Source organism: Natrix helvetica (assembly GCF_964273705.1).
Source record: "Natrix helvetica genome assembly, chromosome: 2".
Lineage (NCBI taxonomy): Eukaryota > Metazoa > Chordata > Lepidosauria > Squamata > Natricidae > Natrix > Natrix helvetica.
In genome coordinates this window covers 280,652,832-280,677,577 of record NC_138552.1, presented here as the reverse complement: position 1 = coordinate 280,677,577, position 24,746 = coordinate 280,652,832, and the positions used below count along the sequence as shown (strand labels likewise).

Here is a 24,746-nt window from a genome sequence, read left to right as displayed (position 1 = left end):
CTCTACATGAGGCTTCCCTTGGGACGCGCCCGAAGACTGCAGCTAGTCCAGAACGCAGCCGCGTGGGCTGTCATGGGGAGTACTAGGTACTCCCACGTAACACCTCTCCTGCGCGAGCTGCACTGGCTGCCTGTGGTTTTTCGGGTGCGTTTCAAGGTTTTGATTACCATCTTTAAAGCGCTCCATGGCACAGGACCTAGTTACTTGCGGGATCGCATCCTGCCACACACATCCCTGCGGCCAATTCGCTCTCACAGGGAGGGACTTCTCCTGGTGCCATCCACTAGGCAATGCCAACGGGCGACGCCAAGGAGTAGGGCCTTCTCTGTGATGGGCCCAACCCTCTGGAATGACCTCCCCCCCGACATTAGAACCACCACCGACTTCAGCTCCTTCCGACAAAAATTGAAGACTCACCTGTTCCAATTAGCTGGCCTGGCACATTCATAATTGCTACCTCCTGGCAGACATATTTTTTAACTGGTATTTTAGGGGAACTGTTTTTAAATTTAATTTATAGGATATTTTTAGGGGTTTTTAAAACTATATTTAGATACTTTACTCAGTTGTACAGTTCTTTTTAACTTTCTTTTTAACCTCCTCCATATCTATCTATCTATTTAACAATTTTAACTGTTTATATTTAATTATTCATATGTTGTATTTCTTGTATGGACTGTACACCGCCCCGAGTCCCTTTTGGGAGAGGGGGCGGTCTAGAAGCGCAAATAAAAGTAAAAAAGTAAAGTAAAAGTAAAGTCAATGGGAAAGCCAGATTCACTTAACAGCCGTGTTACTAACTTAACAACCAGAGCGTTTCACTCAACAACTGTGTCATAAAATGGGGAAAATTCAACAAATGTTTCACTTACCAACAGAAACTTTGGGCTCAATTGTAGTTATAAGTTGTGGACTACCTATATTAACCAATTACAAGATTTATATACTAGCTTTTTTCTTGAAACTCAAGATCACACGTTTTATCCACACAACACTCCTACCAGTTAAGTTGGGCAGGAATATATGGTGATTGCCCAACGTGGCTTAGCTGCCTTGGCCAAACCACGTTGTGGTATCTGACAGTTCAGGGACCAATGGCTTTCTAGTGGTGTTTGGGGAGGGAAGATCAAAACAGACACACCGTTTATTTCGTCTCTCTTTCTTTCAACACGTTATGTCGAAATCACCCCAAAGAAAAATTTTTTTTAACATATTTATTTTTGTAAACAATAATAAAATAGAAAATGGAGAAACAGAAAAACAAACATCCAACACTAGCAGTGAAGAAAAAAAAAAGAAGTAGGGGGAGGGAGGAAAAATCCAAAGGTCAAATATATTTAACATTGAACATAAAGAATCCATCCCAGCTGGAAGCTGAAAAATAGAAAAAAACGGATGGGTTTTCCTCCCCTTATATTACGGATCTACAAATAATTATAAGCTTTCCCATCTTTATTTGACAAAAATAAACAAATATTCCAGATGAGAAAATATATCTAATAATCACATTGACCCAGCATCATAATATATATAGAAAAAAAGAAACATTCAACAGGTTAACCCCAATATTAGACTAATCTTCAAATCCCTTTGTCAGCCATCTGTTATTGGGTTTAACATGTAGAAAGTCCACAAATGGCTTCCAGTCTCTAATAAAGCTGTCTAGTCCATTGTGTCTAATCAAACCAGTTAGTTTTGGCATCTTTACTAATTACCCCTAAGAAAAAATATATGGCGGAACGACACCCTGAACAAAAACCGATGCGAAATTTAAAAAAATCTTTACCATTTGCTATATGTTCCCATTTTAAAATGTAATGGAGATTATTACTTTCCAAAATATCAATGATAAGTTATGAATAATTTGATATATCACAATGGACTAAGAATCACTATTGAATCTGAGCTAAAAAGGTTCACATGATGGATAAAATATAAATCATGGAATGGAATTGTTCATTTATGTAAGTTCAGTCCATATTATTAAAAATCACTTTTGATTTACATATCTCATAATATAGATTTTATACACAGATAAACGCAAATTTTGGACCGGAATCATCCTGTTTTTGTTGTTTGTTGAGTTCCCCTATTAAACAAGACACCCTATTCCTATTCCTATTCCTATTCCTATTCCTATTCCTATTCTATTCTATTCTATTCTATTCTATTCTATTCTATTCTATTCTATTCTATTCTATTCTATCCTATCCTATCCTATTCTATTCTATTCTATCCTATTCTATTCCATTCTAGATAGGTGGTCTGGGCCACACACTGTAATTTGGAAGGGTGGCAGTAGTGATAACTGCTTTTGTAACTGCTGCAAAGAAAATCAGGAATACCTTCTTTAGATATTCTTTTTCTTGTGTTATTGTAATAGCATGTCAGAACAAAAGAGTTGCCAGGGGCCTTGGAGGTTTTCTAGTTCAACTGCCAGCACAAGCATGAGACCTTATACCATTTCAGACAAATGGCTGTCCAACATCTTCTTAAAAGCTTCCAGTGTTGGAGCATCCAGAACTTCTGGAAGCAAGCCAGAAGAACATACCATTTTTGGCTACAAACTGTGATTCTGCATAAAGGACTGCTTACTTAGATTCCTTTTTAAAAATTAAAACATACTGGGACACCCAGAAGAAACAGCTTTTAGATCTGCTCTTACAGCTCTTAGATCTGCTCTTTAACATTTTTCCACTTATAGGGATTGTTTCTCATAGGGAACCTCAAAATTATTATGCCAATATGCATAATGAGTTGAAGCCAAAAGAAGGAGGCATAGATGGATAAAACCAAATCATACGAGTCAGAGACACACACACCCTCAATTTTCTTGCAGTGCAAAACAAATCTTATGTCCAGCAACAACAATATGCAGAACAAGAGAAGTTTGGAAAAGAAAAACAACCAGAGAATAGTGGAAACCCGACTTCAACCTACTCCGCCCTGGTGCCCTAAGATATGTTTGGAATATGGCTCTCAGGTATTCCAGATACCTTATGGTACCTCCTGGATAACCAAGGAAAATTAAACACAGTATTAACTAAAGTATAGCCCAGCCTTCTTCAAACTGATGCCCTTCAAATGTCTATTATTATAATGGCTGAAAATGATGGGACTCATAGTTCATCATGGCCAGAGGATGCCTGCTTAGTGAAGGCTGGTGCAGGAAAAAAAATCTGCACTTTTCTCCCTATTATTGAAACCCATATGCTGCCATCTACCTTACAGCTGCTTTATCCATCATTTTCGGGTCAAGGTCATCCCTGAAGCAGACAAAGACAGGACAAAGGGAAACCAGCTCTTACAACTTATTATTCTGACCCAATGAGGCCGCAAATCAGTGACCCACTTCCAAACGGGTACCGCACAATTCTTGCGACAACAGCTTGAGCGACACCCAAAAAGGACTTTTGCTTGCTGGCTATTTGCCAAGAAGTTTGGCCTTAATGGTTTGCAATCTCAGCTTCTGAAAAAGAAACAACTCATTCATCATTTTGAAAGTGGGCTGATAGGAAGGAGGTGAAACTGATTTTCTTTTTGATTGCAAGGACAGAGTAAAAAAAGGAACAGAATGAACTCAATTCCTTCCAACAGAATCATACACTGCAAAATGATTCTGGCCTGGTTCGCTTATTCTTCTAAGCTATAGCTTGCTTAATTTGATTCATTAAATAAGCCACAATTGACTGGATCGGTAATAATGCTAAACTATACGCCAGGGTTTAGAAACCACAATCACCAGTCACTGAATATACAAAATAAAAAAAGGCATATGGATGAAGTGCAGTATGCAAATCCAACCAAAACAGTGTTGTGCTGTTATAGGCAGCTGTTTGAGTTAATCCAGGAGTTCAGAATCAGATTTGATGCTAAATAATGTAGGACACCGGAACAGAATAGAAACATGGCTCACCCAAGGTACAAAAGCAACAGAGAGTCATTCTGCTCCTTCTTCTCTATGGACAATTGTAATTCTGGCATTTGTTACGATAGCAATAGCAATAACACTTAAGACTTATATATCATGTGACAGTGTTTACCAGCCCTCTCTAAGCGGTTTACAGAGTCAGCATATTGCCCCCAATGATCTGAGTCCTCATTTTATCCACCTCGGAAGGCTGGAAGGCTGAGTCAACCTTGAGCCAGTGAGACTCGAACTGCCAAGTTGCAGTCAGCCGGCAGTCAGCAGAATTAGCTGCAGTACTGCATTCTAAGCACTGTGCCACCACAGCACAAGGTAGAATATTAATAGGAAGCTCTCCCATTCTCCTTCTTGTGGAGGGGGACCCAATGACCATACCAGGAGGAAAGGTTCAGTTCAGGGCCAGTGCACCTCCCTTACAGAAAAACTGCCAATTGCAGCTTTGCAGTTAATCACAAGGGGCTGCTATTCACAGATCTCAAGAATTCCCAAGGAGTAAAATAGCAATAGCAATAGCACTTAGACTTATATACCGCTTCACAGTGCTTTACAGCCCTCTTTAAGCAGTTTACAGAGTCAGCTTATTGCCCCCAACAATCTGGATCCTCATTTACCCACCTTGGAAGGATGGAAGGTGGAGTCAACCTTGAGCCTGGTGAGATTTGAACTGCTGAACTTCAACTAGTAGTTAGCTGAATTAGCCTGCAGTACTGCAATCTAACCACTGCACCACCTTGGCTCTAGTATTATAAAAATAGTATTATAAAATAATATATATATAAAATTATAGTATTCCCGATTTTCTAAGTCCTTAATAACATGTCAAATAGCTCAGCAAGTAGCAACATGCAATCAATCTTGGTTGATCTTGAAAAAAGCCAAGGAGATTTGGATATGATTAATAAAGAGATAGGATATCACCACTAAGAACTGGGTGGTGGTGGGAGCCCAGAAAAAGGCCATACCATAAACATCTGGAAGAAGTCAGGACAAAGTCTTACACATCACGATGTCATTACATTAATGGCACAAATGATATAATGTGCATCATTCACAATATGACACAAGGTATATGGAGTAGATAATTTGCATCTTTTGTGCAATGGCACTGTGATTCATATGGTGTGTTACCGATCCCCTCTTCCTTCCCCCTTCGATACTGTGGTCATGGAAACCACATGGATGGTTCATAGTCCCAACATTAACTATTTAGGTAAAGGAGTAAAGGAGGTTATACCTAAACATTTATTTAATAAGAGTTGATTTCTCTTTTTGAACAACCTCAACAACCCAAGCAATAGCAAGTTTGGGGCAACACTATTAGGCAATGCTTAATGCTCACTTAATGCTCCAGAGCAGCAGCTATTAAATTTATGAACAGGAAAACAAGAGGCATGTGTGTGCGGTCCTTTTAGAGATAACTTTAGTCCCCTCAAATTAATCAGCTCAATGGCACATTCTCTGTCTCTCTGTGCTTGTTCTTTGCAAGCAATGAGGTTGCTATCATGTGTTGCTGCATGTTATACATATGTGTGTGCATGTGATGTCAAAGCACCTAGTATGCCCAAACATGGGAAGAAGCATACTGCTTCCTTTTTGCCTTTCAGCTCCACCCTAGGAGCCTTCCAGGCAGGAAACCATTTTTGTGTTGCATTTGTGCTGATAAATAAATAAAGGGAGCTGATAAGGGAGGAGAGCTTGTGGCTTAGTGGCTAATACAACTGTCTAACATGTAAAATACAGCCCAGGTTCAAATCCCACTCAGGGTATGGCTAGCTGATGAGAGCTAAACAGCTTGAAATAGATCTATACTAGTCTCCCTTTATTTATTCATCAGCACAAATGCAACATTCACATACAGACATTATTTGTCTTTCCTAATGGGATACCCACACCCATTGTCACATCGGAATGTAACACAATACAGTTTACAGAATAAGAATTGGAAGGGACCTTGGAGGTCTTCTAGGACTCCCTGCTCAAGCAGGAGACCTTATATTATTCTGGAGAAACGGCTGTCCAATTTCTTCTTAATCTTATTTTTTTTTCTGCAATGCTAACGCATCGTTTTTGTCCCATGGCTGACTTGGGGCACAAGCTCCATGCACACGGCCAAAAGCTGCTCCTCCCGATCTCCCACTAAGATGCGATGACAAGAAAAAAAAAACCCTAACAGGCTGGATTTCTGCCTGCCGTGCAGCAAGTGAAAACTTAGACCAGGGATCCCCAAACTTGGTAACTTTAAGACTTGCGGACTTCAACTCCCAGAATTCTCCAGCCAGCATAGCTGGCTGGAGAATTCTGGGTGTTGAAGTCCGCAAGCCTTAAAGTTACCAAGTTTGAAGGTCTCTGCCTTAGACATACAAAATAAGAAACTATTTGTCATAGTCATTTTGGATTAAATCAGAATCCTACAGATGGGTTCTTATCGTAGAGTCACAGCTGGCTTCCACGATAAACATTCAGATTCTCAACCCAACCCCTCTGATGGGCACCAAATGACCAGGACGCTCAGCGACATCAGGACCCAACTAAGGGCAAAAGAAATGACAGCCAGGATAGTGCGAGCGTCACTTTTTGAAACTCGCCGGTCTAACCGTGTCTTTGCCCTCAGTCGAAATGGCCTCCCGCGCATTTCTTGACGTAAACAAGGGGGCGGGGTTTGGAAGCCTTTCGGCGGGAAGCGCTAATGGCGGCGCCCGAGACGGGGAAGACGCTTGAAGGAGGGAAAGAAAGCGGGGACGCTGCTGATGGCGCATCTACTTCTACTTCTCCTGCCGGGAGCGGCCGTTATGAACTGCCCTGGTGAGAAACAAAGCCGGAGAGGAAGGGCAGGCCCACCGAAGGATGTTGTTGAGGGTTGCGAAGCCGGGGGAAAGTGGGTCCGGATAGTTAGGTTGATGGCGCAGCAGTAGGAAGCCGGTGTTCTTTTTGTGGGAGCGTTAAGACGGTGATGCGGTAGGTGAGTAGCGAGGTATTGCACGGGGGGAGCCGCTTAAGCAGACCTGGGCTGCAAAGCTCTGAAGGGCCATTAGGTGGCAGCAGAGTGCGAGGGAGTACTGAAAAGCGTTTTTCCTGCCCTCTAGTGGCCGACCGGGGTTTGCATTGGCATTTCTAGGCTTCTGGAGGGAAATGGAAGCTAGTTTGGTGTAATGTCAAGGCGTCTGGCTAGAAATCAGAAGATTGTGGGTTCTAGGGCTCTGTAATCCATGCAAGCCAGTTGGGTGACTCGGGGCCACTAACTCTCAGCCCATCCACCTGCTGTTGGGGGTGGGGGGAATTTAGGAGGAAGGAGTATTAGGTATTAGTATTAGTTCATAACTTAGAATTACATAATGAAATGGTGGAATGAAAATGTAATGATGAGGATAGATTATTTAGAATAGAATAGAATGGGAATAGGAAAAATAGAAGTAGAATAGAAATAGAATAGAAAAATAGAGTTGGAAGGGATCTTGGAGGTCTTCTAGTCCAAACCCCTGCCTAGGCAGGAAACCCTACACCACTTCAGACAAATGGTTGTCCAACATCTTAAAAACTTCCAGTGTTGTAGCATTAATAACTTCTGGAGGCAAGCTGTTCCACTGATTAATTGTTCTAACTGTCAGAAAATTTATCCTTATTCTAAGTTGCTTCTCTCCTTGATTAGTTTCCACCCATTGCTTCTTGTCCTGCCCTCAGGTCCTTTGGAGAATAGCTTGACTCTCTCTTCTTTGTGGCAGCCCCTGAGATATTGGAACACTGCTATCATGTCTCCCCTAGTCCTTCTTTTCATTAAACTAGACATACCCAATTCCTGCAACTGTTCTTCTCGTGTTTTAGCCTCCAGTCCCCTAATCATCTTTGTTGCTCTTCTCTGCACTCTTTCTAGAGTCTCCACATCTTTTTTACATCGTGGTGACCAAATCTGAATGCAGTATTCCAAGTGTGGCCTTACCAAGGCATTATAAAGTGGTATTAACACTTCACGTGATCTTGATTCAATCCCTCTGTTTATGCAGCCTAGAACTGTGTTGGCTTTTTTGCCAGTTATTGCACACTGCTGGCTCATATTTAAATGGTTGTCCACTAGGACTCCAAGATCCTTCTCACAGTTACTACTATTGAGCAAGGTACCACCTATACTGTTCCTGGGCATTTTATTTTTCTTGCCTAAATGTAGAACTTTACTTTTTTCACCATTGAATTTCATTTTGTTAGATAGCACCCAATGTTCAAGTCTGTCAAGATCCTTCTGTATCTTAAGCCTATTTAAGGGGCATAATACGAATTTGGCAGAGGCGTTTGAGAAAGTCATGGTTGGGAGACCTGAAAGATCAGGCTAATCATAGACCAAATCTATCAAGTTGGTGATAACAGTTGACCCCAACTGGATGGCACATTTTTATGTATAATAAAAAAAATTACATGTGTGTGTATATATGTTTTTGTATATATATACATAAACATATACAGAGAGAAAGAGAGGGAGAAAGGGGGTGGGCAGGCAGGCAGATTGGCTTTACAGCAGTGGTTCTCAACCTGTGGGTCAGGACCCCTTTGGGGGTCGAACGACCCTTTCACAGGGGTCGCCTAAGACCATTGGAAAACACATATTTTTGAAAAAATACGGAAAACATAAAATAATCTTATGGTTGGGGGTCACCACAACCTGAGGAACTGTATTAGGAAGGTTGAGACCCACTGCTTTACAGGAACCTGTCGTCAGGATGGCAGCATTCACACGACCCACCTAAGCTGCATACTGCACTGAAGCCCTTCTCACCTAGTTCCAATGTACTGTATAGAAGCAGCCTTACAGTTTTCTTGGCAACTGAAAGTTGTTTGCCATAGATTTCTTCTGGGTTGTTGGTTGATTTTCCAGGCTGCCCTTCATCCCTGCCATTCCCAGATCAACTCCCACAAGACTACAAGTGGTCCTTGACTTAACAACCGTTTGTTTAGTGACTGTTCCAAGTTACAACAAACTGAAAAAAGGGGTCTTATGACCATTTGTCACACAACCATTGCAGCTATTATGGTCATGTGATCAAAATTCAGCCGCTTGGCAACTGACTCCTATGACCGCTGCAATGTCCCAGGGTCATGTGATCCCCTTTTGCGACCTTCTCACAAAGTCAACGGGAAGACAGATTCACTTAACTGTGTTAATAAGGAGTGCAGTGATTCACTTAACAGCTGTGGGAAGAAAGGTAAAGGGCTCATTTAATAAATGTTTCACTTAACTGAAATTTTGGGCTCAGTTGCGGTCGTAAGTTGAGGACTATCTGTATTTAGTTTTTTTCAACATTCAACAGTTGGTGTTTGATGCTGCCATAGAACTATCATCTAACAAGGTTTCATTTGTGCAGAATAACAATATTAAATAAGTATGTAATAAGCCAACTCCCAATGACTCAGAATTGCTGTTATACTAAATCACACAAAATCCTGATCCAGGTTGATACTAACGAAGCTCTGCATTTTGGGTACCAGCAGCTGCTAGATTTGGGACAGATCTGTTTTGTATGTTGTGCAAGTAAAATATTACCTAGTTTGGATAATGAAATGTCTACAAGAAAATAACCAAGCTCAAAGAGCACCAAGGACTTCTCATTTCCACCCTGAGCTATGAATATTTTCCTTCATTGGTTCTTCCAAGTGTTTTTGAAAACAATTATATGGGTCTTACTAAAAATAAAAGCTTATGGGCTAAGTTCCTGCATTGATTATCCATACTTTATGATGCAAAAAAAAATCAATGCAGTTCTTGATTTCAGTCAATCAGAATAGAGCTGGAAAGGGACCTTGGAGGTCTTCCAGTCCAACCCCTGCTCAAGCAGGAAACCCCATACAATTTGGCCTCCCTCACTTGAAGCTCTCCAGATATTTTAAGACTGCAAAATGTGTAATTTCTAGCTAGCCAACATGCTCCTGTGTTTTTCTGAAAATAATCTCTGACTTTACACAATGTGGTCAGCATGTTGTAGGAACCAAGTCTTCACCACAACATGATGTGGACGTAATATAAGTCATTGTACTTAAATACAACAAAATTGGTTTTAACCTCACTGGTGCAAAATTATAGCAGAGATTATATGCCACGTGAAATCAAGCACTGCATTTTGTCCTATTCCTCAATTTAAAATTGATCTTATTGTATGAACCCAGACAATATGCTGTTTAATACAACTAGATGCCAATTGGGAGAAACTATTTTAGTACTTACTAACTTGATTGCTCTCTTTCCTGCTCTTCCTCCCCGCCCCTTACTTGTTTCCAAACTTCATTTTCTGCTTCAGTTCCCCCAGTTTCCCAGCCTCTTTCAACTACATTTCCTTTCTTTTGCCGTTGGCATAGGGGAGAGTGTTAATGTGTCTTGTCCAACAGGGTCGAAAAATACAGGCCAATGAAGATGTCGGAAATTGTTGGCAATGAAGACACTGTTAGCAGATTAGAGGTATGGAAACCACTTTATTGTAAGAAAAATGCTTCTTTCAATGGCTGTGAAATTTCAAGACGTATTCATAAATGTGGTCTAAGTAGGTCTTGTAAGTAGGGGAGTTATTTTCCGGCAATGAACTGGCACTGAAATGAAGGAGAGCTGCATTTCTTTGTTGGCTTTAGAAGACGACAATATCCAAATATCTGCGTGGAATTCTCGGTTGCCTATGGCTACTGCTAAGGCTCCAGCGCTCTATGTTGGGCTCACTTCAAACATTGTTTCTAGACCCAGTTTAGGAAGTGTTGTTATTATAAGGGCTCTACATTGTTTTTGTTCTTGGCACTAAATCACAGAGAGTGAATCGTTTGCTGTTACTTTCTTTTATGTCTTTTTGTTTACCACGAGACAAGGCCAAAAGTTTAAAAAAAAAAGTAATAGATGGCTAAAGTAATGGATACAATCCTGTATTTAAGCTCTTGTCTGAATACCAAAACTGAGGGTGCTTATCATCATAAGTGACAGCATGGAATTCCTTGTTTGTGATTTGCTCAGGACAGATTGAAGATGATTCCTTAGCACAGAATTTAAACAGATCAAAGGAAGAGGTTTCTTTTCTGATATTACCACCTGTAAAATCTTATTTCAAATTTTTAAAAGGGAGCTTGTTTAGAAGATAGGTATGGAAGACCATTACGGAAGGCAAAATGTATTGATTAAGAAAGTTGCAAGAGATTTTGAAACACCGATGTGGCTGTATGGCCATAATTCTCCATAATTTGGAGTACATACTGTAATTTTCAAGTACAGAAACTTGCATTTCTAATTAACTGTCCTTCCCCCCCCCTTTTCCCTAGGTGTTTGCAAGAGAAGGAAATGTTCCAAATATTATTATTGCTGTAAGTATTGAGAAAATAATTTGTTTCCAAGCTAAGGGCCATCTTAAAAAAATTAAGTCAAAGGCAGTTAGTGATGAGAACCCTGTTATTTATTCATTCAATTTGTATAGCTGCCAGTCTCACTTTTACATGGCTGGGTGGTTTACAATAAAACAAATAAAAACACACAATATAAGAACAAATAAAAATGGGAACACTTATCAGCTGGTCATAACCTAACCCAGTGATGGCTAACCTTTTCCAGACCGAGTGCCCAAAGCACGCACGAGTGCAAATGCACGTGGGCGTGCCCCCAAACCCCAAAATGCAATGTGTGCGCCCCCCCCCGCGCATAAGTGCATGGCCACACACCCCACAGAGACCCGAAGGCCAGCTGGCTGGCAGGAGGCGCGTGCGCATGTGAGGCAAAGCTGAACTAGGGCGACGGCTCATATGCCATCAGAGAGGGCGCTGCATGCCACCTCTGGCATGCATGCCATAGGTTGCCATCATGGACCTAACCTATCATCCACAAAGCTAGGAAGTCGGCTGTAATCTATGCCCAGAACTAGGTAATGTAAAAGGCAAGTTTGAAAGATCAGCAAGGACTGGGCTAATCTAATCACAGGGGAATGATGTTCCAAAGGGCGACAGAAAATGCTGTCCTTGTGCTTCCTATCAGTTACACTCCCTGTATCCAGAGTATGCACTTCCTGCCAGATGGGGCAGATAGAAACAACTGGTGAGAGACAGTCCCTTAAGTAACTATTAAGTATAAAATACAACAAGCATTAGCACTTACTCTATTTTTTGTGCCATTAACTCATGTAATTAGCTCTCATTGATTATACTTTAAGTCTGCACGTTTCTCTAGAATTAAACCTTTAAGAGTGATATGTTTCAAGAAATGACATAATTTCCAAATTCCAAGTTGTCCCTAGCAATGGGACAAAGAAACCTTTTGCAATCTTTTTATTTTCTTTTTAAGGGCCCACCAGGAACTGGCAAAACCACCAGCATTCTTTGTCTGGCTCGCGCACTTCTGGGCTCTGCGCTGAAAGATGCCGTTTTGGAGCTCAACGCATCAAATGACAGGTGAATCAAAGGTTAGAGGGAGAGCTGGGTTTAATTTAAGCAATTTTACCCCGTTCTTCAGCTGACAAGACCTCTTAAAATAGCTTGCAAAGTTCATGTTGCTCCCTCCCAGGGTTTAATATTAGTGAATAATTATTAAGTAATAACTGAGCATTTTATTTCCAGAGGCATTGATGTCGTCAGGAACAAAATCAAGATGTTTGCGCAACAAAAAGTCACACTTCCAAAAGGCCGGCATAAAATAATTATCTTGGATGAAGCAGACAGGTGAATAGCTTTTTTCCCTCACTCCAACAATCACCTATATTGTATAATCACTCATTAATATGAAGAGTACTAATTTAATTATGGGACATGGCAGCTCAGTGCCTAAAACACTGAGCTTGTTGATCAGAAACGTTGGCGGTTCGGCGGTTCGAATCCCTAGCGCCTAGAGTGAGCTCCCGTTACTTATCCCAGCTTCTGCCAAACTAGCAGTTCGAAAGAATGTAAAAATGCAAATAGAAAAATAGGGACCACTTTTGGTGGGAAGGTAACAGCGTTCCGTGTGCCTTTGCCGTTTAGTCATGCCAGCCACATGACCACGGAGACGTCTTCGGACAGCGCTGGCTCTTCGGCTTTGAAACGGAGATGAGCACTGCTCCCTGGAGTCGGGAACGACTAGCTCATATGTGTGAAGGGCATGGTGACCTCATGGCTGCTGCTGTGTTGCAATATTTTCAGGGAGGGCTTATTTTGGAGGGAGGGCTTATTTTAGTGCATGCGCTCAAAAGCCCAATTGGGCTTATTATCCAGGGAGGTATTATTTTGGGGGAAACAGGGTATTTTAGGAACCACAGGAGGTATATCCACTGGTACAATTATCTTACCAATTTGAAATTAATTTAAAAGAAATATGTTGCCAAAAAGCACCCCGTTTTGTTAGTGAAATTTGGGAGGATTTTGGCAGACAAAGTAAGAACTGAAGAAGCCACATATGGTCCAAAGGTTCACTATGCTTGTAGTGAGGGGGAAATAGTTATCCCTTTAGGCAGTTAAGCCATTGCTATTTTTTAAAATTGATTTCTCCATGCGTGGTAGAGTGTTTCTGTTTTTCCATGGCACAACTTGTATAAAGCACAAGGTACATTCCAGAATAACATGGAGGTAGTCCTCGTTTACTGACCACAATTGGGACAAGCAGCTGTTCCATTAAGCAAAACTGGCTGAATGAGAAATCATATGACTCTGCTTTCTTTTTCCCCACTTCCTTTGGAGTGCTCACCCTAGAACTGGGATAATTAGCAAAAAGAATATTAATATTTGTATTTACATTAATTGGAGGGGAAAAGACTACAAGAGAGTAATTACGGAATATACCGGGCTGTCTGTGTAGCATAGTTGTGATTCCAATCCCAAGTACCACTACATTTCTTTCAAAGTGTATTCTCCATTTGTGCCTTCTTATTCTCTTATCATCCCTTCCTCTCCAATCTCTCTCCTCCCCAAAGGGGGAGGGAACAAGTTAGGCAAAGACACAACATTGTAATGTTGATCACTGTCATAACTTTGGTTGCTGAACGAGGCAATCAGTAAGCAAGGTCTACCTGTAACTACGCAATATGCAATATGGCGATGATTGTTATTATCTCATGCAGCATAAATAAGAAAAATGAATATGTTTTCTTTAAAGTCAGGCTGTGTGAAACTGTGTTTACATTAGTAAACAGCATGTCCTGAACAAGGTCTATTATCTAACGATGACAGGTATTTTGGTGAACTTTACGTGGCTTAAATATATTTTGCCTTTTCTATTGTTTCTCCACCAGCATGACAGATGGAGCCCAGCAAGCGTTGAGACGCACAATGGAAATTTATTCTAAAACTACTCGTTTTGCTCTGGCTTGCAATGCTTCTGACAAAATCATAGGTAAGAACCATGGGCCACTTGGAAAGGAGGCGTGGGTCCCTCTCACTTATTCCTAGATCAGAAATAAATTATCACAATGCAAGCATCAAAGTAAAGACAGAAGCTTAAAGGCCTTAAATACCCTTTTGCTTTATAAGGTTGAAGAGAATTCTTGTAAGGCCCAGGCGTTAGGGGCTGGTGTAAGAGAACAGGTGAGAGTAATAGAGGGCTTCTTCATTTGCAACTTATCTCTGCAGTGGACTTGCCTGAGAAGTTTATTCTTGGCCCTAACTCAGGGTTCAGCAACCCACAACTCTAGAGCCGCAGGTACCTCTTTCATCCCTCTGCTGCGGTTCCCTGTCGCTCAAAATATGCATCATAACTGTCAGTGTGTGACACAACACTGACGTGCAATTTACTAAGCTTTTCGATCCCCGGTATGCGAACCCTGGATAAATCCAAGAAAAGAAAGATTTCAGAAGAAAACAGAGTCTTTAATTCAACTATATATGCTAGTTTTGTCAGAAAATAGTCAGGCACGGGAAGAGTTTTGTGGCTCCCGGTGTTTTCTATGGGAAATGGGACCAAATGGCTCTCTGAGTGTTTAAGGTTGCTGACCCCTGTCCTAACTCATATATGCAGACATTCTAATAGCAACCAAGCTTGAAAAGCTGCTGTAAAATTGCAGTTGTAGAAGGGTCTCGAACCTTTTGAAAACCACTGTGTAAATGCTTTGTGAGATTGGACATGTTCTCTCAGTCACCCATGGTGGCATTGTTTATAATTATTTGGCACACCATTGAGAGGATCATGTGAGGAGGCTCTGTGAAAGCCACCTGCAACATGTGCATGGGCAGGAGATCTTCTCACGTGGCTCCCCTTCAAAAACAAGTCAGTAGATTGCAGACGCTGCTACAGTGATGGGAGATCAACCCCACAGTATGTAAGCGTTTAATAATATAAAACCTGGTCTTGAGCCAAAAGGTGAAATAATCCCAGAACCTCTGAAACAAAGTAAATAAGATGTCTGGTGTGTATGCTACAAACCATGCTTGGAGAGGTCTAATTGGCTCATTCAAGCAGTGTGGGATTGCATGTTTTAAAGCTAAGCTAATTAAGAAGAACTTAATTAGCATGATTTTATGCCTCTTTATGTAGGTACTGGATCTTGGTCCCATTATTGAGTTCATGGTTTCAGGAGATGACAGATATTTTAAATATCAAAGTACTTTAAAAATACTTTGAAAGGTCATTGAATCCAAGAGGATCCAAGCAATAGAATCACTGGGAGGTCCACCTTATGCCCCCCCCCCCCCCGGTAGTTCTGGCTTATGGTTACATGTGGGGCCTTCTAACGTGGCATCCCAAGTGATATGAAACTCAAAGGAGGAGATGTGACTTTTCTCGTGCCATCTACTTTTCAATAGTTGCTCAATATATACTTATTTATTGGAGCATTTGTAAGGTAATATCTCTTCCAGGATGCCTGCTTTTTATTGAATTTTGCTTTCTGTTATTTTGTTAATTCTGTTAAGGAGTACAGTGAAAAAGTGGGATTATTTAATTTAATTTAAATATAAAATAGAGTGAACTAATATCAATGGTACAACAATTAAAGAGTGGAACGACCTGCCTCCAGACACTGTGGGTGTTCCAACACTGCAGGTTTTTAAGAAGGGATTGGACAATCATTTGTCTGAAATGGTAGAGAGTTTCCTGCCTGAGGAGGGGGGTGGACTGGAAGACCTCCAAGGCCCCTTCCAACTCTTATTCTGTTAATGTAACTGCTTTATTGTGTTTTATTATAGATTGCTCTATGGATTATTTAATTATTATACGATGTATAAAACCACCCAACTCCATAAGCCTAACCCAAACAGCAAATAACAAATGAATTAAATGGTATCATATATAAAGAGTCACTAGGGACAGTGAGATGGGCAGCATATATATTTAATTAATTAAATAATAAAATATATCAAAGAAAAAAAGTCAGCATAAAACAATACAATATATAAACACCAAATCTATCTATCTATCATCTATCTATCTATCTATCATCTATCTATCTATCTATCTATCTATCTATCTATCTATCTATCATCTATCTATCAATCATCTATCTATCATCTTTCAATATAGATAGAGATAGATATATGGCTGTGTGTCTGTTCCAGCATAACTCTGGAACGCCTTGAGCAATTTCAACCAAATTTGATACACAGATGACTTACTCTCTGGAGACAAATTCTGTGGGGGTAAGACACCCCTAACGCCCCTCGGTGTGTGTGTGTGTTCTGTTAAGATGTAGCCTGTTGTGCCTTTAAATGGCTGCTACTATACTGCCATAAAATGGCTTCTACTGTACAGCGCAGTGGAGTTGCCATGATAACAGCTTCACAGTACTCCACAAGGGGGCTCCCTCTGGTAAGGGGGAAAATCCAAAATTAGAAATTACATTTGGTCCGAACATTTTCCCCTTATAAATAAATACCCGGGCAACGCTGGGTTATCGGCTAGTATATAATACCAAAAGGCAACCGGGCACATCACAAGGCAATTCCTACTCAACCGGCCTTTCATGCCTGGTCCTTTAGAAGCTTTATTTATTTATGCACTGCTATGGATTCCCTTCCCAGGAGGAGCAGTGCACAAGTAAAAGTAGTCTTGGTTTTGAATACCTTTAAGGAATGATGTAGCTGGGGACTCTGACGTAAACAGAGGTTTGGGCAGGAGCAATTCCTGGCAACCTGTGGTTTTGGTTTAGTGAAAGAGGGCAGACATCAGCATCCCCTGTGCTTGACTGCAGCTTCAAATTCAAACCTAGAAAGGATGTTGACCATTCTCTTTGCAGTAGTTGGTGCTAAAACCAACTTCCTTTTATGCAAAGCAAAGTACATAGGCTAAATCGAAGAGAGATTATATTCCCACAATTGATACCTGTGGGTTCAGTTTCTGGAATTTCCCAACAGGGTTAGGTGTTAGATGGAATGCCTATCTCAAATCCTGGCAGCTGATACTGATCACTGTAGACAGTTTAAAGATAACTGGACAAATGGTTGGTGCTGAATATGATTTTCTTCCAGTGTTCCTAAAACAACGGCATTGAATTCAATGCGTTAAATTGCATTAAAACAATTATGCATGAAAGCCAACTTAGCCCAGTTCACCTCATAGGGTTCTTATTGTGGGGGGGAAAGGGGGAAGGAGTACATATAGTCTTTGACTTACCGCCGTTCATTTAGTGATTGTTGGAAGTTACGACTGCACTGAAAAAGGCGACTTATGACTGTTTTTCACACTTACGACCATTGCAGCATCCTTATGGTCCCGTGATCAAAATTCAGATGGTTTGCAACTATCTCATATTTATAACAGTTGTAGTGTCCTGGGGTCTTGTGATCACCTCCTAACAAGCAAGGTCAACGAGGAAGCCACATTCCCTTGACAACTGAGTTCCTAACTTAACAACTGCAGCGATTCTTTGACAGCTGTGACAAGAAAGATTGTAAAATAGGGTAAAACTCACTTAACAACTGTCTCACTTAGCAATGAAAAATTTTGGACTCAATTGTGGTCATAAATTGAAGACTACCTGTATTAGATTATGTTTGGCACCTTGCATTATTTGTTAAAGTAATAAAGAGAAGAAATAAATGTAATTTCACTTCTAAATTCACTGCCCTCTAGAACCCATCCAGTCTCGCTGTGCAGTTCTGCGATACACCAAGTTAACAGATGCCCAGATTCTTACGAGGCTCATGAAAATAATTGCGAAGGAGGACATACAATATACAGATGATGGTTTAGAAGCAATTATCTTCACTGCCCAGGGAGACATGAGACAGGTGGGTAGTGTCTTCCTGCAGCTTCTCCTTTAATTCTGTCAGCATCCAAAGTTGAGACATGAATTTGCTATTGCGAAAATTAAATAGCTTTGCCATACGGTATGGTTTTTGTTGGGTAAAATTGGGCACTGGATGGACAGAAAAGACTGGTGACATTATAGTGCAGATATAATATTGATGTTGCAAAAAATACAAAAACAAAAGCTTTACAAGAAAGTTGCTGATTTGAAAATGTATTCTCTCCCTCTCTCTCTCTCTCTTCCTCCCTCTTCCCTCTCTCCCTTCTCTTCCCCCCTCCCTCCCTGTCCAACATACCCAGTTATTAATGGTTGGATTAACTTTCATTATACTAGCTGTGGCAGTTTTTATAGCTGACAATGCAATCTCTTTTGTGAACACAATATAATTTCATGGGTCAGCTTGAAATCTTTGTGGAAAGTAACACAAGTTTGTATCCTGAAGCTGGACCATGGCTGCCCTCCTTGGAGAAAAGAGTTGACACATTGTCTAACATATACTTGGTCACATACTACAGCTTCTTCACGAAAAAGCTCCAAATGTAATACTTCAATGGGGTTTAAATTTATGAAGACCACTCATTTGGGATAAAATAAATTTTGGTGTCATCCCAAAGTGAAAATGAGTTAGCTTCTTCAGATAGAACCAAAGTGGGAGTATTGTCTACCCCCCTGATGATTGCAATTGTTTGATTGTAATATTTTCACTGTCATTAAAATGTTCTTTCAGCATCCTGAATTATAATTATTCAGGTGATGGTTTTTGTAAAATATTAAGTGGCTTCATATTTAGCCTATTATGTGGAAATCTGCAATATTCAATTTCCTGGTTTCTTTCCAATGCTGCCATTGATTTATGCCCACTGTTGATATTCAGTTCTTATTAGAAGAGTTTCTTTCCTCTTTTTGAGATTAAAAAAAAATACTATATTTTTCGGACTATAAGATGCTCCGAAGTATAAGATGCACCAAGCTTTTGGGCAGGAAAACAAGAAAAAAAAATCTGCCTCTTCCTCCCAGCAATTTGCCTCCTTGCAGCAAGCAGCAAATAGCCTGGTCAGATTCAGCACAGCCTCATTTAGCACGAACAGTTGATTAATGATTGGATCGGCCTCCCTGAATACCGCCTATCAGCTGTTCCAGGCTGCTGGGATCGCTGCCACCCATCAGCACCGTTGCTCAGTGCCGCTGCCACCTATTGCCACCTGCGCTCGCCCCATGTTCGGCCTCTGCGCATCCCCATTTTTGGCCTGTCCCTGGCGGCAGGGATCACCTGCAGCCCGGAACAGCAGATAGGTGGTATTCTGGGAAGCTGATCCAACTGCCAATCAGCTGCTCATGCTAAATCAGGCTGTGCTGATGCTGACTAGGCTGTTTGCTGCAAGGAGGAAAATTGCTGGGAGGCAGAAGCCAAAGGGTGGAGGCCAGTGGGTGGGCTGGGCTTCGGCAACATTCGCTGTATAAGATGCACAGACATTTCCAACCACCTTTTTTTTGGGGGGGGGGGGGGGCTCTTATAGTCCGAAAAATATGGTAATTTCTCTAAACCATGCCCCTATCTCTTCTTTGTACAAAAATCATGCCATGTTAGTCGTATCCAGATATTTTTCTTTCCTGATTGAGAAACTATGTCGCTCTTTAAAACTTTTAAGGCTAACCTTTTTATAGATAGTAATGATAGTTACGTTTTCATTCTTTTAACAGGCACTGAACAACTTGCAATCTACCCATTCCGGATTTGGTTTCATCAATAGCGAGAATGTATTTAAGGTTAATTAAAGTTTTTCTTTAAAACGGCACTGATCCATGGCTGGGTAATGAAATCCCAGCAAGCAAACAGCCAAGTTCAAAGAGCACCAAGGATTCCCTAGTTCCAAGCTGCATATGTTCTCTCCTTTTGGCAGTTTGTCTTTTGCTCGTTAGAATCAGTAAGATCTGCAATTTTTCAGAATTGTAAAGGAGTTTTGGCAAAATGGCAGAAGGGATATGCTACATTGAAGAAAATTACCTCCTAAAATGCGTTTTATTGTCTTGTATTTAAAGGTAGCATGATTCTTCTTTTGCATTGGGTATCTCTTGCTTGCTGCCCTTTTTTAAAGTCCTCCACCAAAAAAACCCTAATATTAAGAATGCCTTCGCCAAAGTAAATCTTTATGCTGCCCATGTGGGTGATATTCCCCCTGTGGTTCACTTCCAAGGTCCTGTCACATAGGAAGTTGCTTTATGCCAAATCAGACTCTAGATCCACCTACTTTAATACCCTGTTGGCTTGCTAATTTCCCCCCCAGCCCTTCTTGGAACCAGAATTCTAAACACTCTATCACATGGCGAACCTTTTCGGCACCAAGTGCTGAAAAGGGAGTGTGCACTCATGCTCGTCTGGGCTGCAACCCGGAAGAGGAGCTGCCCAGGGCACATGCGCATGCCCAAAAATGAACTTCTGGATTTCTGACGTACATGCAGAGGCAACGATCAGCTGGCCGGCACACATACTCACTCAGGAAAACGCAAGACAAGCTCTTCCACTTTCCAGCACTGACGCATGGACGAAGGCCAGCTGATCATTGCGCATGCACGTGTGCCGGGAACCCCGAAGAGGAACAGGCGACACCACGCGTGCCAGAAGACACGGCTTCGTGTCTGTCATCTACTTTGGTCATTGTTAATGCAAGTAAGCAACCAGTTTCATGGAAGAACTTAGATGTAGATCATGAATTGGGATGTCAATTTCATAAGGAGAAAAAGTGGATCTGTTTTAGACATTTTAAAAATGAGGTGCTCGTTTGAAACAAAGAAGCTGAAGTGTTAGTGTTTAAGAGATTGGGCTGTGTTTTACTGAGTTCATATGAAATTATCCTGAACCAGTTCTACTTTGGTAGACTAATAGTTCTCATATCTTTCCAGCTCTTGTAGAACCTGTGCAGCCTTGCATAGTTCGAATAGATTGATCTTTCTTTATGGAGATGGACTATTAACTGTTTTCAATAGCATTGGGGGGGGGGACTTTCAATCTGTTTTCAATAGCATTGGGGGGGGGGCTTTCAATCTGTTTTCAATAGCATTGGGGGCTTTTGGCTTCAGGGTGCTTCTGTTTTTGCCATAGGTGTGTGATGAGCCCCATCCTTTGCTGGTGAAGGAGATGATCGGTCATTGTGTCAATGCGAACATCGATGAAGCTTATAAGGTGGGCACAAGAGGAGTGCATATCTTTTGCCTCTTTTGCTTTCTGGTTTTCTTGCTTTTTGATCTGAACATAGGACAGAAACTAAGTCTATAAAAGGATCTCTTTCTTACAACCATTTTAAGAGCTGGTAGATTGTTTTACATATTGTCCTAGGCCAGGGGTCAGCAACCCGTGGCTTTGGAGCCGTGTGTGGCTCTTCCATCCCTCTGCTGCGGCTCCCTATTGCCGGCCGGCTCCACAATTGATAGGATTTTCAGTACAGGAAAAAGGATGCCACACTGGGAGGAGACTCTCTGGTGGGGGAACCGGACTTCCGGTCAGCTCCAGAAGCTTCCGGTTAGGACCTTTGTGGCTATTTGAGCCTTTAAGGTTGCCGACCCCTGCCCTAGGCCAAGGGTGTCAAACTCGCGGCCGCAGGCTGGATGCATCATACTCTGACCATGCCCATCCCCATTTTAGTGAAGGAGAAAAAGGTTGTGATAGGTCATGTAATGCCAACGTGAGTTTGACACCCCTGCCCTAGGCCATGGCTTTAGTTATATGTTCTAAAGGCAACAATTGGCTAGGGGTTATGAAAAAAAACATAAGTCACAAATCTTCCTCTTTGTTCTCCTTTTTGAAGTCCGTTATCTTTATAGTTGCAGGAACTAGGTATGTCTGGCTTAAGAGAAAGAAGGACTAGGGGAGACATGATAGCAGTGTTCCAATATCTCAGGGGTTGCCACAAAGAAGAGGGAGTCAAGCTATTCTCCAAGGCACCTGTGGACAGAACAAGAAGCAATGGGTGGAAACTAATCAAGGAGAGAAGCAACTTAGAACTGAGGAGAAATTTCCTGACAGTTCGAACAATTAATCAGTGGAACAGCTTGCCTCCAGAAGTTGTGAATGCCCCAACACTGGAAGTCTTTAAGATGTTGGATAGCCATTTGTCTGGAACGGTATAGGGTTTCCTGCCTAGGCAGGGGGTTGGACTAGAAGACCTCCAAGGTCCCTTCCAACTCTACTATTGTATTGTATTGTATTGTATTGTATAGTTTAATTGTGATTATATTCCTTCTTGTTTATGTTTGAGCTGTCTTAAAAACAGTGTTTTCAGAAATTGGATATACATCTTTAAAGCTGTTAGACATCAAATGATAATGTTGTTCTTTCTTCAGATTCTTGCTCACTTATGGAAGCTTGGCTACTCACCTGAGGACATCATCGGCAACATTTTCCGAGTCTGTAAAACATTCCAAATGGCAGAATATCTGAAGTTGGAGTTCATTAAGGTTAGGTTTTGTGGGATGTTGCTGGTGTAAGCAGCAGGGTTGGCTGTGCAAGCCAAGTGCCTGAAGAAGGAACCTTTTTAACATCTGGATCTTTATATAGATCCATTTATAATCTTGTATAAACGTCTTCCTTAAATAGGGGAAAGGGGTACTAATGAATTCCATTACATCCCAAAGTAAAATTGGCCATTTTTCACACTTAAACTGTTTGCAGTATCCCCACGATCATGTGTTCAAAATCCGGACACTTGGCAACTGGCATGAACTTATGATGGTTGCACTGTCCCATAGTCACCTGATCGTCAACTACCATGTTACTAACTTAACAATTACAGTGTTTTCATTTAACAACTGGCAAGAAAGGTAAAATTCAGCTGCCTTGCTAAACAACAGGAATTTTGGGCTCAGTTGTGGTCGTAAGTCTCCATCAAACGATGGCGGGAATTCCGAGGATAGTTTTAAGGCAGGACGTAACACTTGTTGCTTTACTCAGGGATGAGTGTTTTTGTTTGGTTGAGGTGTTTTCTCTGCGTGGTTTCCTCTTCCACACCTCAGTTCGCATGTGCATAGCTGCAACATGAAAATATAGTGGTTGTGATTTCATCAGTGTATACCGAAATGTTGTATCTTTAAAACAAGAAGCTCATTTGAATTTAATATTTTTTTCCCCTCTTATGATTAGGAAATCGGTTACACGCACATGAAGATAGTAGAAGGAGTAAATTCGCTCCTACAAATGGCAGGTTTGCTAGCCCGTCTCTGTCAGAAGACTGCTGCTCCCACCACAAGCTGAGAGGATGGACAGCAAGTTGGCCAATGAGGAGGAGATTTTGCAAACTGACTAGCTGCTGTGTGCAACCAGCGTATGAGTGCACGGCTTAGCATGTAGTTTGGTGGGTGCGAATACAGTTGTCAAAGCTGTGGTTTCCCTTACGACTTGTGTTTTTCACAATTAAATAAAACTTTTGTTATAAAAACTATCAACCCTAAATTTTACTACATCAGTGGTATTGTCCAGGAATGTGACTACATTTTTCCCTCCCGTACTTTTAAGAATCCGAATAGTTTTCCTTTCTTCAATTATTCAGCCAAGATGATAAAGTAATGCCTCTTTAATAACACTAGATGGAACCGAAAATTAAAATACATTTGGCACTAAAATACTTAAACATTTCAGAGATATTCAGGCAAGAAACTCATTTGGTGAAAGCAAGAATATGTAACCTAGAGCTGGTGAATTCCTGCTAGCAACAACCCTTAACGCTGGCCAGTTGATTAGAGCTAATCTTCAGCAATATCTGGAAGGTGGCTGAAGATGTTGGAATCCATCAAGGTCCAGCTGACAGAATGCTAGAAAAAAAAAGATCTTCCATATTAGGCCAAAGTCCACTTTAATGCAGCAGACTACTGGATGCAGGGCCAGCTAGATTCTTCTTAGAAACCTGCAAGCATATTGTGTTGGGTAGTTGCTGTCCCATGGTTATCACTTTTTCCAGATAGACACTATTACACAATGTGTAGATGTTTTGGATAATAAATCTCCAGGAAAATTGTACTTCAGTCATCACCATAGTCTATTGTAGGGAATACAATAATTAGAGGCAGAGCAACTGCAGGCATGATTCCTCTGAAGAGATTGTTCTCAAGCCACTACAAGAGAACAGACTTAACTCCTAGAATGCTCGTTAAATAAACTGCCCCATGATTTAGAAGCAATCCTGAATACGCCCTTTTATTCCTAATTGTGACTAGCAAGATTATGATCAAAAGGGCATATTCAGGATTATTACTAAATAATGGGATACTAGCAGTGGTGGGTTGCCGGCAGTACAGGCGTACCGGAGCCAGCCCGGAGCACTGGATACCGTGCCCACCCGCCCACGCTTCTTACCTGTGTTTTAAAGCTGTGCTACCGTGCATGGCACATACAGCACCTGTGTGGCGCTCCTCAGAACAACGAGCATCGCAGAGATGCTAGAATGCATGGGCATGCTGTGCGCGTCCATGAGGACGCCGCCAGCCCCGTTCCAACTACCGGTTGGAACGGGATTTGAAACCCACCACTGGATACTAGCCTGCTATATAGAAAAGCATGGGCCTTAAACATCACCTGTGTCCAAGAAAACACCCCCAACAAAAGAAGACTCCCAGGCTTGAAGTTCCTCAAAGTTCCACTTTGTTAGAGATGCCCCATTGGCACATCTGGGAAAACCTGAATC

At 41.4% G+C, this 24,746-nt stretch overlaps 1 protein-coding gene across 1 annotated transcript; it reads left to right on the top strand.

Annotated features, from left to right (window-relative positions):
* Positions 1-6,570: 6,570 nt before the first annotated feature.
* RFC2 (replication factor C subunit 2) lies at positions 6,571-23,507 on the top strand. The gene is made up of 11 exons (XM_081941434.1): positions 6,571-6,730; positions 10,295-10,364; positions 11,204-11,245; positions 12,213-12,319; positions 12,485-12,586; positions 14,128-14,228; positions 17,898-18,055; positions 19,777-19,842; positions 21,176-21,256; positions 22,414-22,527; positions 23,210-23,507. The coding sequence occupies exons 1-11, from the start codon at positions 6,615-6,617 to the stop codon at positions 23,318-23,320; spliced, it is 1,068 nt and encodes a 355-aa protein (XP_081797560.1). The 5' UTR covers positions 6,571-6,614; the 3' UTR covers positions 23,321-23,507.
* The last annotated feature ends 1,239 nt before the right edge of the window (positions 23,508-24,746 follow it).